Here is an 18,190-nt window from a genome sequence, read left to right as displayed (position 1 = left end):
TAAATAAATAATTTATCCATTCGGTAAATAACTAAAAGGATATATCCTTAAAGTTGCCCAAAAAAACCCCCCTCATATGATACAATCTCATAAAGCTAACATTAAAAAGCCATTAACTGCTAAAATCTATATATAAATCACGTGAAACTGCCTGATATTGAATCAGACCGTCGGTCCAGCAGGGTCAGTACTGTCTACGCCGACTGGCAACAGGTGCCTAAGGTCTTTGATCAAGATCTTTCACACCTGATCCTTTAACTGGAGATGCCAGGAATTGAACCTACCTTCTGCATGCCAAGCAAATGTTCTACCACTGAGCCATGGCCCCTCCTCTAAATGAAATGAAGTCGAACAAGATATGCTCGCTACAAAGTCACAACGCAAACTGCATGAGTGATGAAAGCCCCAGGGTTCTTACACAGTCTTGCCATGACCATGTTTTATTTGATTTGCCTGGGCTTAGTTCATGCATAAATAGTTAACAAGGGCAAAACGTGTCTGATCTCCTGCTCATATGTCCTAAAGATGGGACATTTTCACAAGTTCATTAAAGGATATTTATTTGGTTTGGATCTTCCCAGTTTCCTTTCCATGTATTTTCTAAATATGCCTTTTCATATATTTCCGTGGATCTTTTTTTGTGTATTTTCTTTGCCAATCAAACTTTCATACTGTTCTGGCCAATCAAACTCTCAAACTTTTTTGGCCAACCAAACTCCCACACATTTTTGGCCAACCAAACTCCCACACATTTTTGGCCAATCAAACTCCCATACTAGGGTGTTGTGGGTTTTCCAGATTATATGGTCGTGTTCCAGTAGCATTTTCTCCTACCGTTTCACCTGCATCTGTGGCTGGAATCTTCAGATCCAGCCACAGATGCAGGTGAAACGTCAGGAGAAAATGCTACTGGAACACGACCATACAACTCAGAAAACCCACAACACCCTAGAGGTTCCGGTCGTGAAAGCCTTCGACAATACACTAAACTCCTACGCTTTTTTGGCCAATCAAACTCCCACGCTTTTTTGGCCAATCAAAGTCCCACGCTTTTTTGGCCAATCAAACTCCCATGCTTCTTTGGCCAATCAAACTCCCACGCTTTTTTAGCCAATCAAACTCCCACGCTTTTTTGGCCAATCAAAGTCCCACGCTTCTTTGGCCAATCAAACTCCCACGCTTTTTTAGCCAATCAAACTCCCATGCTTTTTTGGCCAAACTCCCACGCTGCTTTGGCCAATCAAACTCCCACGCTTTTTTGGCCAATCAAACTCCCACGCTTTTTTGGCCAATCAAACTCCCATACCTTCACTAAGAATTGGTACTGGTGAGGGCTCTTCTCCAGCCCCAGCCTCCTGAGCAGTTCTTCCTCCCCTCCCTCCAGCAGCTGATAAAATATATGGAAATTCCTCTCTCCGTGATTCTGGTGCACGACGCGGGACTTCTCCAGAAGGTAGTTCAAGATGTGGCCCCCAATTGGAGCTCCCTAAACCAAAAGATATGAACACACCTTGTTAGGGAGAAGAGGCTGGAAAAGCATGAGCAGAAGAGGAAATCCAGGGGGGATTTCTGAGTAGGATTCCCAGCAAGGAACCGGTCCCCCACCCAGTAGGGTTTTTAAGGCAAGAGACTAAGAAAGGTGGGTTGCCATTCCTCTGTGTAACTCCCCTAGTATTCCTCAGTGGTCTCCCACACAAGTGCTAACTGGGGCCAACCCTGCTGAGCTTCTGAGATCTGACACGGTCAGGCTAGCTTGGGCCATCCCAGAAAAGAACTGGTCAGCTACATGTGGCAGGGGCTCACGAAAGGAGGAGGGTATTGACAAGAGTGGCAGGATTTGCTTCAGCCTCACCAGGGAACATCCCTGGAATCTGGTTCCAGTTCTGAGATGGAGCACCCTGTCTGTGTGTGTCTGCGAGTACGTAAAGTGCTGGCAATTCTCAGCTGACTTACGGGAACCCAGTAGGGATTTCAAGGTAAGAGATGTGTGACACCCTTGGTGTGACGCCCTTGGTATTCCTCAGTGGTCTCTTGGTATTCCTCTGTGTGACACCTTTGGTATTCCTCAGTGGTCTCTTGGTATTCCTCTGTGTGACACCCTTGGTATTCCTCAGTGGTCTCCCAAACAAGTCCTAACCAGGGCCAACCCTGCTTAGCTTCTGAGATCTGAGAAGGTCAAGCTAGTCTGGCCTATCCAGATCAGCGTATGGAGTAGCTTACTGATGAAAAAAACAGTAACTATATCTGAAGATCTGTGATGAGGCCATGCACAAAGCTGTTCCAGGTCTGGCACCCTGCTCACTCTCGAGGAGAATCTGTCAATTGGTGCTTTTTGCACAAAGGGAGAACGCAGCACATATCAACTGCTCATTTCATGAACAAGGAGAAAGGGCAGTGAGGGAAGTCCATGAATGGGAAGTAGGGGAGAGGATGCTTCTATAGGCAACATAGAATCACAGAGTTGGAAGAGACCCCAAGGGCCATTAGGTCCAACCCCCTGCAATGCAGGAACACACTATCAAAGCATTCCTGACAGACGGCCATCCAGCCTCTCTTTAAAAACCTCCAAAGAAGGAGACTCCACCACACTGCGAGGTAGTGCCTTCCACTGTCGAACAGCCCTTTCTGTCAGGAAGTTTTTCCTGAAGTTGAGGTGGAATCTCTTTTCCTTCACCTTGAACCCATTACTCCTGGTCCTAGTCTCTGGGGCCCATAAAAGACAGGGGGGGAATTGCATCAGTATCCCATGTACACCAAGCCTCAAAGCCAGCTCCCTTTCTCTGTATCTCTCCCAGTTGCATTAGAATAGCCTTTTAATTCTTCACAGCCACGGATGCCGAAGAAGTTCCTGAGAATTTCCCCAAAGGAGAAGCAGTTTCCGAACACGCACCTTGTAATCAAACTGGACATCCATGTATTTCCCAAACCGGCTGGAATTGTCGTTGCGCAGGGTTTTGGCATTCCCAAATGACTAGTGAGAAAGGAAGATGCAAAAGGCTGTTACCCCTCTGTTTAAGGAGGAAAGCGACTTGCCCCGCTGCCTTCTGAACTGGCTCCCTCACCCGCCCCCCACCATACGGCCAGTAGTGGGATCCAAAAATTTTAGTAACAGGTTCCCATGGTGGTGGGATTCAAACTGGAGCGTAGCGCCAATGGGGCTGGGCGGGGCACGACGGGGGCACGGCCGGGCATTCCGGGGTGGGGCATTCCTGGGCTGTGCCGGTCCTTGGGTGGGAAACGAATGCACGCAGGCGCAGGCTGCCACGCACGCCGGTGCACCTCCTGCTAGACTGCTTCAAGTTCTGCGCGCTACTGCTGAGAGGAGGGGCGTAACTAAGGCAAAAATCATGCGGCAAAATCACCAATTAGTAACCCCCTCTCGGCACATACAAATAATTAGTAACCTACTCTCAGGAACCTGTGAGAACCTGCTGGATCCCACCTCTACATACAACTGTCAAGTGTCTGGACTGTGACCAGATCTGGCTGATATTACATGCAAGCTCCCCAATCTCGCCCAAGTTTGTACCCTGGGGGACGCTCATGGGTGGGCTTTGTTTTTCACAACCACTGCTTCACTGGATTCTAATCTGGAGGACCGGATTTGGTTCCCCACTCCTCCACCTGAGTGGCAGAGGCTTATCTGGTGAACCAGATGTGTTTCCACACTCCTATTCCTGCCGGGTGACCTTGGGCTAGTCACAGTTCTTCGGGACTCTATCAGCCCACCTACCTCACAAGGTGTCTGTTGTGGGGAGAGGAAGGGAAAGGAGTTTGTAAGTCACCTTGAGTCTCCTTACAGGAGAGAAAGGTGGGGTATGAATCCAAAGTCGTCTTCTCCTCTCCTACTCGTTTCTCAGGCAACGTAGACCAAATTACCCTCTAGTGGTTGCTGTGCTTGGTCACGAGACACATGGAAGCACGAGCTGATTTTGCCTGGTTTGGGTGATGCTCTTTCGTCATCTCGTTTCTCACCGGAAGGCAGAAAAAAAATGGGGGGGGGGGGTCTAAGTCAGAGGAGCAAGCCTCTAGGATTACCTCAAGGACTGGGTTGCACTGTAGGAGCCGGTCTTTCACAGTTTCCACCTGGTCACTGGCTGGGCACGTCACAGCGTAGTACTGCAGGACCTTCTTGGTGGCTTCGGTCTTGCCGGCCCCGCTCTCCCCAGATATCAGGATGCACTGGTCCTTCCTCTCCGTGCGCAGAGAGCGATACGCATTGTCAGCGATGGCATAGCTAAGGAGGAAGGGCAACTGGAGTTATACAAGCAGCACAGCCTCCTGGACACACACACACACACACACCCCACACACACACTTATCTGAATAAGGCCTGTTTGCCGGGAGAAGGAACCAGATCAAGCTTCAGTCCAAACTCAAGAACAAGCTAAGAAGTTTGCTGCTTCGACTGGTCTCTAAGAGAGGATTCTCCAGCAATCAGGTCATGCGTCAGCAGCTCGAGGTTTCGGTAGTGCAAAACCAGGGGGCAGAGCCGAGAGTCAAGTGTGGTATGGTGGTCAAGAGCAGTGGACTCTAGAGAACTGGGTTTGATTCCCCACTCCTCCACATGAAGCCTGCTGGGTGACCTTGGGACAGTCACAGTTCTCTCAGAACTCTCTCAGCCCCACCTACCTCATAAGGGGTCTGTTGCGGGGAGAGGGACAGAAAGAGTTGGTAAGCCGCTGTGACACTTGAGAAAAGTGGAGTATGAGTCCAAACTCATCTTCTTCTGAATTCCAAAAGACATACAAGGGCCCAGATCTCCCCCTCCCATTCTCAAGGCAAAGGAGCTAAAAACTGGGGCCAAACTTTGATATCTACTCCAGAGTCACTCACTTTTCCTTTGAGAAAGGGGGACGAGGTGGAGAATAAAACTCGGGAGCAACTCAACTCTAGAGGTCCCGATATTGACCCCCCCCCTTTTTTTTTTTTTGCTGTATGTTTATTTTAAAGCATAACAAACCAAAAACCCACAATTCATCACCTCCAGCAAAAGAAGAAGAAAAGCTCAAGGCTCAGCAAAGTCCGTTAAATGAAAACTGGGAAATGTTTACCTAGCTGTGCAAACAAAGCTTCTAGTCCGGTTTCTTAGCAACATGGGAAATATTAGGCGACAGGAATGGGAAAAATCCCCCTCCCTTTCTTCCTCCCTCTGTCCCTCCCTCCCACACTCACAGTTTCCTACCATCTGTTTTACCCAAACCCACACGGAACCAGGATATCTCAATCCAAAGCAACCCAGCACCAGCATATCTCTGCATCTGGCAAAGCTCCAATCCCCTCTTTCATGGAACGATCTAGAATGTCTCTACCTGTCGAAGTTGCATGCCCTTCATCACTCTTCGACTGAATGGAAGGACCCCAAGACCCAACCTCATCCTCAAGGGCTCCAGCTACCTCATTGAGATTCAAGACTTAGGGAGCCGGGGATGTTTCGTTTGGTGAAGAGAAGGTTAAGAAGTGACATGAAAGCCATGTTTGAAGGGATGTCATGTTGGCGAGGGAGCAAGCTTGTTTTCTGTTGCTCCAGAGACTAGGAGTGATGGGTTCAAGGGGAAGGAAAAGAGATTCCATCTCAACAGCAGGAAAAACTTCCTGACAGTAAGGGCTGTTGACAGTGGAATGCACTACCTCTGAGTGTGGTAAGGTGTCCTTCTTTGGAGGTCTTTAAAGAGAGGCTGGATGGCCTTCTGTCAGGAGTGTTTTGATTGTGTGTTCCTGCATTGAGGGGCCCTTGGGGTCTCTTCCAACTCTATGATTCTATTATTCTAAGTCCAGTAGCACCTGACTCACAAGATTTCCCAGGTATAAGCTTTCAAAAGTCTAAGCATCCTTTGTCAGATACAAAAGCTTTGACTCTTGGAAGCGGCTACCCTGGAAATCTTATCAGTCTTTAAAGTGCTACTGCAATCGAATCATGCTCTTCTACTGAAGACCAGCACAGTGACCCTCCTGCAACTATCTTCAGTGTCTTTAGATTTTTATCTTTGTACTAAAAGCAAGATCGACCAATAAAGTAAAATTAAGCAACTTAAAAACCACAGACTAAGTATTCGCTAACATTATGTCCTGTAGAGCAGGGATCTCCAAACTTTTCAGTGCAAGGGCCACGTCAAGGGCCACGTGCGAGGGCCACAAATATCCAAGGGCCGAGTGTTGAACTGCAGGCTCAGTCTGGCTGGATCCAGCTTTAGGTGGACTTCAGAGGTGGAGCCAGCAATAGAAAACTGAACTCGGCCAGGCCCAGCCTGCAGCTCAATACTGGTCTTAGCCTGGCCAGGTGCATCTTTAAACTGTGCGCTGCAGAGGCCGAGGCTGCAGTTTAAAGCTGGACCTGGCCGGGTCAAGCACAGCAATGAACGGGCTTCTCTCTGCCGTGAAGGCACCGTGGCAGATATAGGCAAGGAGGAAGGCAAGAAGCCACGGGCCAGATTAAATCATTTGGTGGGTTGGTTGTGGTGCATGGGCCAAACTTTGGAGATCCCTCCAATACAGTAGTTCATCCCCACACACACACACACATACACACTCATACACACAAATAGATCTGCAATCATGGTGGAAACCAATTATTCCTAGTTTGCCCTTTCATGTCCCTGTTCTGTATGGGAGACAGTCGGGATTAATCCCTTTTTTCCCTAAGAGTGCTGGCCACGCCGGACCCAGGGAGAAGGAGGAGGGGTGTGAGAGGCTATTTTCCAACACACACACACACACACACACACACACACACACACACACACACACACACACACACACACACACACACACACACACACACACACACACACACACACACACACACCCCATGTGACTAAATGGGTACTGCCTGGGGACATTTGCCCACATATGTCCCCCTGGGCGGATGCTCTCTTGGGCAAAGGAACTGTCTTCCAGTTGGGTGTTGTGAGTTTTCTGGGCTGTGTGGCCGTGGTCCGGTAGATCTTGTTCCTAATGTTTCACCTGCATCTGTGGCTGGCATCTTCAGAGGTGCATCACAGAGAGAAGTAGACTTCTCTCTGATGCCAGCCACAGATGCAGGCAAAACGTTAGGAACAAGATCTACCAGACCACAGCCACACAGCCCAGAAAACCCACAACAACCAGTTGAATCCGGCCGTGAAAGCCTTCGACAATACATTGGACTGTCTTCCCATTGAAAGGGTTGTTTAGTGTGGAGGCAGCTGGCTTTGCTGTGGAGGCTTGGAACAGCCATACAGTGATCTCTGGGTTTGCGAGAGGCAGGGCCAATGACTTAACACCGGCTGAGTGACACATGGACAAACACACACCCCGGCTACTCACAGATGAGGAGAGACTTCATAGAAGCTGACGCCACGGTAGCGGTCCATGTGCTGCTTGCTGTAGATTTCCAGGTCCTTGTACGGATTAATCGAGACCAGGACAGAGCCAATGTAGGTCTGAGGAGGAGAAGGGGATGAGTCAGGCAGACAAATAGAAGTAGAAATGCAGAGCTGGAAGGGTCCCCCAAGGGTCATCTAGTCCAACCTCCCTGCACAATGCAGGCAATTCATAGAAGAGGAGGAAGTTAAAATAATTAGACTGTACAAACTGATGTGTTAAGGGCTAACATTCCCCAGCTTCTATATCCTTCATGATTTTTGTATGTTTAATTGTATGTGGAAATGTTATGAATAAGAGTTGTTAGTTCGGCAGCAAGTATTCGTTATATGTTAGGCGTTGGAATTAGGCATTAGAGTAAATAGTGGTAGTCCTTTAGGTACCGTTATAAGTGGATGTTTGGGATCACACTACCACAATTAACGCACTGTGTGCTTTATATTGAGGCTTGTGTATTAGCGGGATATATCTTTGTGCTTTGGAACTTATCCACTAGATACTATTGAATATTAATTCATAGTTTCCCCCCCCCCCCACTCCCCCAGTGACCCTTGCCCCCAGGAAGGCAAAAAACCGCCAGGATTCCTGGCCAATCTGGAGATGAAGTCCTTCCCTACCCCAATCAGCATTTCCCTGGGCACGTAAGGAAAGGCCGCAAGAGCCAAGCCCTGACTCATCCCCTCCTGCCCTCCCACTCATGATTTGCCTAAATTAATAGAGAGTCATAGAATCAGCAGAGAAGGGGAGCCCGCCACTTCCCAAGGAAACCAATTAATCAGTAGAGAGCCATGTGCTTTTGGTCTATTTTAAGGGTTTTGAGCTTAGGAATATTACTAGGTTTTGCTCTCTGTTTTGAAACTCAACGGGGTATGCACAGAGGCATCCTTGGAAAAAAGCAGTCTTCATGTCAAAATGAAGTCTGGAGTCACAGGATTTATGAAGTCAGGAGTTACAGTCAAAATGTATCTGGAGTGTATTTCGGCTGTGTAAACCCTAGGAGAAACCAGGTGTTTTAAATGGTTCTAAACCTCTTGTGTGTCTGGAATCCGAACACTGAATTGCTGGACCCTGCTTTCTGTATGACACAGAAGGGTGGGCTTCTTAAAGGCACTGGCTGGAAGAAACGAAGTGAAGGGGCCATGCGTCATCTACGATTCAGGGCTTACCTGGTGCGAACACCTGTGATTCTCTGCTCCAGGCCAGGTGCATCCAATAACCAGGTGCATCCAGAATCAGTTTTGTGAAGAAGCAGGTATTCTGAGTCAGTGTTGTCATGTGTGTCCCCCCCACACACACACACACACACCAAGGCACATGGGGAAACCCCGCTCCTGGCGGAAGGAGGAGGGACACCGTATCCTTCCATTCCACTACTTACATAGATCAGGTTTTCCTTGAACCGTTTCCGCAGGTTTTCAATAAAAGCCGCTTCACTGGTGAAATTTTCGAGGAGGACGAAGTCCTGGACTCCCACCCGATCCCGGGCCGTCAGAGCGCTCTCCATGGCTAGCTGCACTCCACCACTGCCAACAGCCTGCAAGCAAACACACGCACTAAGTGGAAGCAGGGAGCCATAAAAGCCATGGAGACCAAGGAGAAGACGAGGACGATGGCGAAATCCAGTCAAGGTCACCATCGGCACAGCCTAGCAATAAGGCGATTCCTAAGAACATGAGAAAGAGCCTGCTGGATCAGACCAGAGTCCATCTAGTCCAGCACTCTGCTGCTCGCAGTGGCCCACCAGATGCCTTTGGGAGCTCACCTGCAGGATGTGAAAGCAATGGCCTTCTGCTAAGTCTGCTAAAGCATTGGCAATCTCAGATCAAGGAGGATCAAGATGCCAGCTGGTTAGCAAGGGGGCTCGAGCGACTGTTGCAAGAACAAAGCAGAATCCGGCTCCTCCAAGGGTCCCATTTACACTCCACTGTTATTAACAGCCTGCACTAGAGAGCACAGTGAAGAGGATGAAATCCTGTTGCAGCTCATCGCTGCTTTTGTGCTCCCTGATTGTACAATCCTGTTCTGTCCTGGCCCATTAGTGATCCAAGGGTGCAGAGGAAGCCAGAGTGGAGGTATCGTTTCCATTGTAGGGCTATTCTCCAGCACCACCTGAGTGGGCTGTGCAGAAGCACCGGGAAAAAGGGATCTCTAGCAAGATCCATGTGAAGAGTTGGTTTTTGTACCCCGCTTTCCTCTACTTTAAGGAGTATCAAAGTAGCATGCAACTGCAATCCCTTCCTCTCTCCACAACAGGCACTTGATGAAGAAGAAGGAGGAGGAGGAGGAGGAGGAGGAGGAGGAGGAGGAGGAGGAGGAGGGGGGTTTGGATTTATATCCCCCCTTTCTCTCCTGCAGGAGACTCAAAGGAGCTGACAATCTCCTTGCCCTTCCCCCCTCACAGCAAACACTCTGTGAGGTAGGTGGGGCTGAGAGAGCTCAGAAGAACTGTGACTAGCCCAAGGTCACCCAGCTGGGAGTGCACAGGCTAATCTGAATTCCCCAAATAAGCCTCCGCAGCTCAAGTAGCAGAGCGGGGTATCAAACCCGGTTCCTCCAGATTAGAGTGCACCTGCTCCTAACCACTACGCTACTGCTGCAGCATCAGTTGAAGCAGGTGGAGCTCAAAGAGTTCTGAGAGAACTGTGACTGGCCCAAGGTCATCCAGCAGGTTTCATTAGAGGAGTGGGGAAACAAACCCAGTTCTCCAGATGAAAGTCCGCTGCCCTTAACTGCTATAACATGCTGGCTCTCATCTGGAGCCCCCCTCCCCATTTCCGGTGGCACCCATCCTCCGCATGGCCTCAGGATGGAAGGAAGCCAGGGGTCCGCTTCTTGCTCTTTGCTGACCACCCCATCAACCCAATAAAACCACTGTTTCCTCCTGTGCTCACCTCCTTTGGAGCATGCTGGGGCAGGTGGTACCCAACAGGGATGAGGGACCTCTTCTGCTGAATCTGCGTCCACAGGCCCTCCACCTTCATGGTTAACATTGTGAGAAAGCTGGGCAGGGGAGTTGCCCCTGACTCTTTGCTGACTGCGCTAAGGTGCGAGAAAGACGTCTGGAACTGCACAGAGCCCCGTGGAGAAATGCCTGCCACTAAGAACAACTCCTCCCTTAGCCATTCCCAGGAGAGGGGAAGGAGGTTTACAGAGCTGCACCTGCCACTCCCTGGGATGTTTTCCCGTCTGTTTTTACAACTCGCCCTCTGCAAAATGTAGAAGATGATTGTGGATTTATACCCCACCTTTCTCTCCTGTAAGGAGACTCAAGGTGGCTTACAAGCTCCTTTATCTTCCTCTCTCCACAACAGACACCTTGTGAGGCAGGTGTGGCTGAGAGAGTTCCGAAGAACTGTGACTAGCCCAGGGGTCTGCAACCTGCGGCTCTCCAGATGTTCATGGACTACAAATCCCATCAACCCCTGCCAGCATGGCCAATTGGCCATGCTGGCAGGGGCTGATGGGAATTGTAGTTCATGAACATCTGGGGAGCCACAGGTTGCAGACCCCTGGACTAGCCCAAGGTCATCCAGCAAGAACGTAGGAGGGCGGAGACACATCTGGTTCACCAGATAAGCCTTTGCCGCTCAGGTGGAGGAGTGGGGAATCAAACCCGGTTCTCCAGATTAGAGTGCACCTGCTCTTAACCACTACACCACGCTGCTGGTCACTGCTGTTGAAGCTTACTCAACTGGGGAGGACATCCCCCCCCCAAAACACAACAACCAGACTACAACCAAAAAGAGAATCACAGGCTGTCACAGAGCAGCCTTTTCACATGTTTAACACCTTTGGGTTGTCGCAGAAATCTCTAAAGGGTGTAAGAGACCTGGGCCGCCCATCTAGGATCTCCTAGCACATAATCAGCAGGATCCAGAAGACGGCTAGGGGGAGAGAAGCATAAATCACACGCACGCTGGTTTGCATTCCACAAAGGCAGCATCTGCTCCACGTTTCAGTACATCTGGTGGTCTCTGCCAGGGGTCAGATTAGGGAACAGGCAGGGGGTAGGAACACGTGCAAGTATCAACAAATGTTCAAAAACAGTGCAGATGGCTTTTTGAGTACGTTGCTCTTTGACGGTCGAACCCAGCAGAGTTTGGCTCCTTCCAGACCAAAAGAGAGTTGCCGGATCCAAGCCGTACGGGTCGTTTCGAACTCAAGGCAAAATACCGGGCAACTCAGTTTTAATTTACTCGGTTTTAATTTACAAAATGTAAAAAATAAAACAGATCAGTGCCATCCAGTTGCGACCGATTGACGGTAACTTTCATGAGGTCTTCAAGGCAAGAGATGGTTTGCCACTGCCTTCCTCTGCGTAACCCCCCTGGGGTTCCTTGGTGGTCTACCCCACAAGTAATAACAGTGGTTTAGCTTCCCAGCTTTGAAAGGCTCGGAACTATATTCCGCTTTTGTGCAAGCAGCTCATTAGGACGGCTCAAGTTCTGTCTTAGAGCTGTGTATACACTTCCAGCCGATGACTCCAGTATGAGAAACAGGGGCTCTTCCCACCCCCACCCTCACCCCCCACCCGCAGATCCACCCACCACCAGCTGGCCAACCAGGGGGCCCAAGCTTGGAACAGTAAATATACCACATTTACTCCCCTCTCCGAGCCACTGTTAGTCAAGTTGCTGCTGAAATCTTATCATCAAGAAGAAGAAGAGTTTGGATTTATATCTCCCCTTTCTCTCCTGTAAGGAGACTCAAAGGGGCTGACAATTTCCTTTTCCTCCCCCCTGGCTGAGAGAGCTCTGAAGAACTGTGACCAGCCCAAGGTCACCCAGCTGGCGTGTGTCAGAGTGCACAAGCTACTCAAGTTCACCAGATAAGCCTCCACAGCTCAAGTGGCAGGGCGGGGAATCAAACCCGGTTCTCCAGATTAGAGTGCATCTGCTCTTAACCACTGCACCACGCTGGCTCTCTCAAGGCCGCCTTTTGATAAGCAGGTGGAGTAGCACCTGCCTCCAGCTTCGGCTGCTGCACCAGCGGCAGACTTCCCTGAGCAAGAAAGATCCTGCCATTGTGGGGCATGCCCTGGTAACATCAAGATCAGATTGCCACAGGGGGGCTGCCCTTGAGGACTGTCCAGAAGCTTGATTTTTCTGCAAACCTGGGGGCTCCCCAGATTGGTAGAAAAAAGCCCTACTTCTACATGGCTCTCTCATGTGGATTTTTCATGTGGAGCAGCAGTGGCGTAGTGGTTAAGAGCAGGTGTACTCTAATCTGGAGGAACCGGGTTTGATTCCCTGCTCTGCCGCCTGAGCTGTGGAGGCTTATCTGGGGAATTCAGATTAGCCTATACACTCCCACACACGCCAGTTGGGTGACCTTGGGCTAGTCACGGTTCTTTGGAGCTCTCTCAGCCCCACCTACCTCACAGGGTGTTTGTTGTGAGGGGGGAAGAGAAAGGAGTGTGTAAGCCCCTTTGAGTCTCCGATAGGAGAGAAAGGGGGGATATAAATTCAACTCTTCTTTTCTTCATATTATGAAGCTCCTTTTTATGGCTTTTTCATTATCATGAAGCTCTATTTCTGCCTCATTATAAATCGAACCAGCGACCACAAGGGCTTCCATCCTCAGCAACTGATTAAGCCATTTGATCGGGATGACTTAGAAGACGGTCTCCTACGTGCAAGAGTCAGAACAGGCTGTACAATCGGCTCAGGGGTTCCACCACTAGTCATGGAACATTCTGTATGATCTTGCTTAGAAGTTGCAATCTCAGTGTATTTCCTGCTGCTATCAGCCCTTGCATGGAATTCTGGCAGCAACGGCTGCCAATTACACCTCCTGGTGAACCAATCTTGGATGGAGGTGAGGGGACGATGGGCCACGTTGCTCCCCGTCCCCCTTTGCCTTGCTTGTTGCTGTCGGGAGGGGGGCGGCGGCTAAGCAGCAGTAGCATAGTAGTTAAGAGCAGGTGCACTCTAATCTGGAGGAACCGGGTTTGACTCTCCGTTTAGCCGCCTGAGCTGTGGAGGCTTATCTGGGGAATTCAGATTAGCCTGTGCACTCCAACACACGCCAGCTGGGTGACCTTGGGCTAGTCACAGTTTTTTGGAGCTCTCTAAACCCCACCTACCTCACAGGGTGTTTGTTGTGAGGGGGGGAAATGAAAGGAGTTTGTAAGCCCCTTTGAGTCACCTATAGGAGAGAAAGGGTGGAGAAAAATCCAACTCTTCTTCTTCCTCTTCCTCTTCCTCCTCTAAGCTGATAGAGGCTGAAAGTTCCCGACCAGCTGGCTGACTGCCTTCCAAAGAAACAAAGAATCTTAAGGGCACAGCAAGGTACTTTTTAATTATTAAAAGACAGACCCCAAATTGTGTTTCCAGCATCCACGAGGGAGTCCATGAGAATACTTCCTTATCAAGTTCAGTCCTGCTTCAAGGGTCTCTTCGGATGTGAATTGAGTGGCAGCAAGAAATAGCTGCTCAGATGGAAGCGCACAGAAAATTTTTAAAGCTGTGTGGGGGTTAAAGTAGAAAAGTTTAGGGAAAAAGGAACTACATTCCGTATTTTATTTCATCGCTGCCGTTGAATGTGGTGTAGCAGTTAAGAGCAGCGGAGTCTAATCTGGAGAACCGGGTTTGATTCCCCACTCTACATGATTAGCAGACTCTAATCTGGTAAACTGGATTTGTTTCCCTGCTCCTGCACATGAAGCCTGCAGGGGGTGACCTCGGGCCACTTCCAGGTCTCTCAGAACTCTCTCAGCCGGACATCCCTTGCAAGGGGTCTGTTATGGGGAGAAGAAGGGAAGGGGTTTGTAAGCCACTTTGACACTCCTCACAGGGCGGAAAAGGCGGGGTATAAATCGAAACTCTTCTTTGATTGTGTTTATGCCTTCAAATAAAGAATTTCAGGATATCCTTGTTATGCCTTGAATGTTCCTTTTCCTCCTCCTGCAGTTTCTTTTAAGGGGATTCCTCTCCCAAATGGAACCACGCCATCGCCTCTCAGTCGCGGGCACTTCTGCTTTCCCAATCAAGTACCACGTCAACCACGTGGGGGAGAGAGGCACAAACGTCAATCTAACAATGGGTGCCTTGAAATTGACCGTTAAAAAGAGAGGGAAACTATTGGGCATTGTTTCGGAACACAGCCTCCCCGGGACAAAATAGGCAGGTCGAGATATCAGTGTTTTATTAACTGCTCCCTGGAGGTGAGAACTTCCTTTCTTCCTGGTTCTTCTAGGACAGCAGCTCCATTTGGAGACAAAGGGGAGAGACCCAGGACAGGAGAGGCCAAGTGGTGAGGTGCAAGAATGAGGGAGGCATGGAAAGGCTGCGGCTCAGTGGTAGAACCTTTGCTCGGCATGCAGAAGGTGCCTGGTTCAATCCCTGATATCTCCAGTTAAAAGGACCAGGTAGCAGAGAATGTAAAAGGATCTCCTGGGACCCTGGAGATCCACAGCCAGTCTAAGTAAACCATGCCAGCTTTGTTAGACAAATGGTCTGAATCAGCATATTTTTGTCTGATCAACGCTGTACCCTGATCCCATTTGGGGAAGGGCAGCTTATCGATCGAATAAACATAAACAAACACAAATGTATCCAAGAATGTTGACTCTCAAAACCTTATACCCTGAATACCTTGTTGTTCTTTTATGCTGGTCTGTGACCATAATAAAGCTTGACTGATTGTTTGTTTGATTGACTGATTGACTGTTGTTCTTTAAGGGGGCAAGCGCAAAGCAACATGGCTACCCTCCTGAAATTACATATATGCAGAGAGAGAGAGAGAAACACACAATAATAGGTTCTCAAGCCAATCCTGGGTCAGCCTATGTCAGTGGTGGTGAACCTATGGCACGGGTGCCAGAGGTGGCACTCAGAGCCCGTTCTGTGGGCACGCGCAAACAGAGTCGCCCCCACCACCCTTCACACATTTAGGCTGGCCTGGGCTACTGGGCTCGATTATTAGCATTAAACCTAAGACCTAGTTTTGGGGAAACAGTGTAGGTAACCCCGTCAAGCGCTGTTAAACCCCACTGATTTTCATGCAAAGAACTAAAGCGTGATCCTTTACCTGGGAGTATGCTCGGTTGCTGGCAATGGGGCTTGCTTCTGAGTAAACCCTCCTAGGGTCGTGATTCACCCGTTGGAAGAGTAGCACAGTTGCTTCAAAGCAAAACCACCGACTACCACCAAGGTTACTCACAACTAACACATGCCTCGAAGCCAACCGTTTTTTCTAAACTAAAACTTCAGTATTCAGGTTAAATTGCCGTGTTGGCACTTTGCGATTAATAAGTGGGTCTTGGGTCACAACTTGGGCACTTGATCTCGAAAAGGTTTGCCATCACTGGCCTATGTAGTTGCTACCAGAATGAAACAAATAAATAAATGAAGGATATCGGAACAGCTCCCAAGGGGTCCTTCTGCCTGCCCAGGGACCTTGACATAACTTGACTGCTCACGCCAAGCAGGCTTTAGCACTCAGCCTGGATTAGGGCTTCGCCCACCATACAGGTGGAGACGCTGTAATCATCGGTATTCAGACCGTTGAAAACTTCTGAAAGCCCAAGAGGTGCTTCCCAAGAACTCTGGCTCTGATCTGCTTACAGCAACCAGCTGACTTCCCACTTTGCCACCTGCGAGCAAACCTAGCTACACACCACGCTTCCTGTGCCAGCTGCCCAGACCGCTTGCTGCCATCTTCCAGCCTTGGCACCCTGAACAAACAGCCTTAGTTTCACCACCATCGCTCCCAAGACAGAGCCCCAACCAAGGCCCAGCCCGCTTTGTAGTCCTCACAACGACAGCTGTGTGCAGGACAGGGGAGGGTGCGGCACCCCCTCCCCCCCCAGGGGTCTCCGACATGCCCTTCCAGCCTGGAAATCTCAATCTGCCCCGAGAGAGGAAGAAAAAGCCGCGCAAAGGAAATCCCTGTCCCCGTCAGATTCACTGTTCCCCTTGAGTGAGATGCCCGGCAGAGGCACGCAACACTGCACGAGAGGCGTGCCCCTCCTCCCCAGCTCGGCCTCGAATTCCCTTCCCCTCCACCCGACTTTCCCTTTTTCCAGCAGAGGCAGTGAACTGGAAAGGCACTGAGACGGCTCAGAGTCCTTCTCTCGCCCCTCCGCCCGTGCCCAGCTCTGAAGGCAGCCCTCACCACCGCCCTGAACTTCATGGCTGTCCCACGCCGAGTCGCTGGACCCCTCCTCTAAGAGCAGGAGCCGGAGAAAGCTGGTTCGTTGCCACTGTCAGTTGCCACTCCGTCCTCCCGTGGCATTTTCTGGTTCCTTAGGAATGACTCCCCCCAGCCCAGCCCAGACTCCAGAGAAGGGCGTTTTGACAGCAGAGAGGGGGAAGGGAGGGGGAGAGGCGGCCGCGAGAGCGCACCAGGATCACAAGGGGGGAAACAGCCACTGCGCTCTGGCCACAGGCTGCCTTCTGCTGGGGACGGCTCTCTCCCCGCAAGCCAGGGAGGCAGAGCAAAGGAATCCGGGTGGCTGGACGAGCTGGGCACGGCCCAAAGCTCATAAAAACCACAGAAGGAAGGAGGCCCCCAGGCGGGTATTGCAAATGGAAGAGCCCTGGCCAGAGCTGAGCCAAGCCAAGCCCTCTGATAGCCAGGTGTCCACCCCACAAAAATCAAGAGGCAAAGAGGAGCCACGGAACTCTCCGGCTCGGCCCCAACCCCAGATAGTTTTAATTCAACTGTGACCAACTGTGGTGGCCGCTTTTTTAAAGTGGCTTATGGTGGCCCCGTGAATCCACAAAGAGGGGTTCCTCTACTGCTTCTAGGTCTATATTACTAAGTGGGTTTGGTTTTTATTAATGCTTGTTATTGAAAGGCATTTGTTTTTAAATGTACTGTTGTGAGACGTGTCACGCGACCCTCCTGGACAAGCAGCACATACATCAGAGGTGTCCAACTCTGGTGCCTCAGATGTTCATGGACTACAATTCCCATCAGCCCTGGCATGGCAAAATGATGCAGCAGTGGTGAAATACACTAAACTCTAGACACAGTGTATAACAGCCTTCTGTCTGTGATAAACATCCGAAGATGCCAGCCACAGATGCAGGCAACACGTTAGGGACAAGACCGACCAGACCACGGCCACACAACCCAGAAAACCCTCAACCAAACTAAACTCTGTTCCACATAAAGATGTTAGTTCGGTCAGTTGAAGTGCAGCGGTCGAAAACTTGATGTTTCCACATTAGAATACGGTCCCAAATGAACGTGAGAATTATAATTCATTTTTATGCACTGCCTTTCTCAAAACCATTATTTTGTGCATCACTGAACATGGTACTTTGATACAAGAGCATTTATGTCAAATTGTATTTTTATTTTCAAATTTTCCAAAGGGTGGGGGTGGGGAACAGAGCTGGAGAGGCATTAGGATCCAGGTGGAGCATTCTACCACAAAGAAGGTCTGTGGAAGAGGAATATACTATCACCGTGGTGGCAAACTTTTGGCACTCCAGATGTTATGGACTACAATTCCCATCAGCCCCTGCCAGCATGGCCAATTGATGGGAATTCCCATCAGCCCCTGCCAGCCCCTACAATTCCCATCAGCCCCTGCCAGCATGGCTGATGGGAACTGTAGTCCATAACATCTGGAGTGCCAAAGGTTCGTCACCACTGTACTATCATCTTTAAGAGAAATAGAGTATAGTACCAAAAAGGGACAAGGCTGTTCCTGAAATAACCAACCACATTTTTGAGATGGGGTTCAACCAGTGGTGGAATTCAAACAATTTAACAACCGGTTCCGGTGGTGGGATTCAAATAATGTAACAACTGGTTGTTTACGAGCACCATTTTAACAGCCGGTTCTGCCAAAGTGGCGCGAACCGGCTGAATA

General features: G+C 49.8%; 1 protein-coding gene across 3 annotated transcripts in view; it reads right to left on the bottom strand.

The window, feature by feature from the left end:
- The window catches only part of MYO1C (myosin IC), a 77,167-nt gene that overhangs the window by 27,139 nt on the left and 31,838 nt on the right, over nt 1-18,190 (bottom strand). Inside the window, exons 1-6 of one of the 3 annotated variants that reach the window (XM_048519048.1) lie at nt 16,480-16,706; nt 8,741-8,896; nt 7,306-7,421; nt 4,039-4,237; nt 2,891-2,971; nt 1,307-1,486 (exon numbers count right to left, since the gene is read on the bottom strand). In XM_048519048.1, the coding sequence (XP_048375005.1) occupies nt 1,307-1,486; nt 2,891-2,971; nt 4,039-4,237; nt 7,306-7,421; nt 8,741-8,896; nt 16,480-16,497 (750 nt within the window). In that variant the 5' untranslated portion in view covers nt 16,498-16,706. Of the gene's footprint in view, nt 1-1,306; nt 1,487-2,890; nt 2,972-4,038; nt 4,238-7,305; nt 7,422-8,740; nt 8,897-16,479; nt 16,707-18,190 lie in introns of those variants that run through there. The other 2 variants (XM_048519049.1, XM_048519050.1) reach the window with 2 other exon arrangements.

The sequence above is a fragment of the Sphaerodactylus townsendi genome, linkage group LG16 (genome assembly GCF_021028975.2).
Source record: "Sphaerodactylus townsendi isolate TG3544 linkage group LG16, MPM_Stown_v2.3, whole genome shotgun sequence".
Taxonomy (NCBI): Eukaryota; Metazoa; Chordata; class Lepidosauria; order Squamata; family Sphaerodactylidae; genus Sphaerodactylus; species Sphaerodactylus townsendi.
This window is presented reverse-complemented; position numbering and strand designations above follow the sequence as displayed.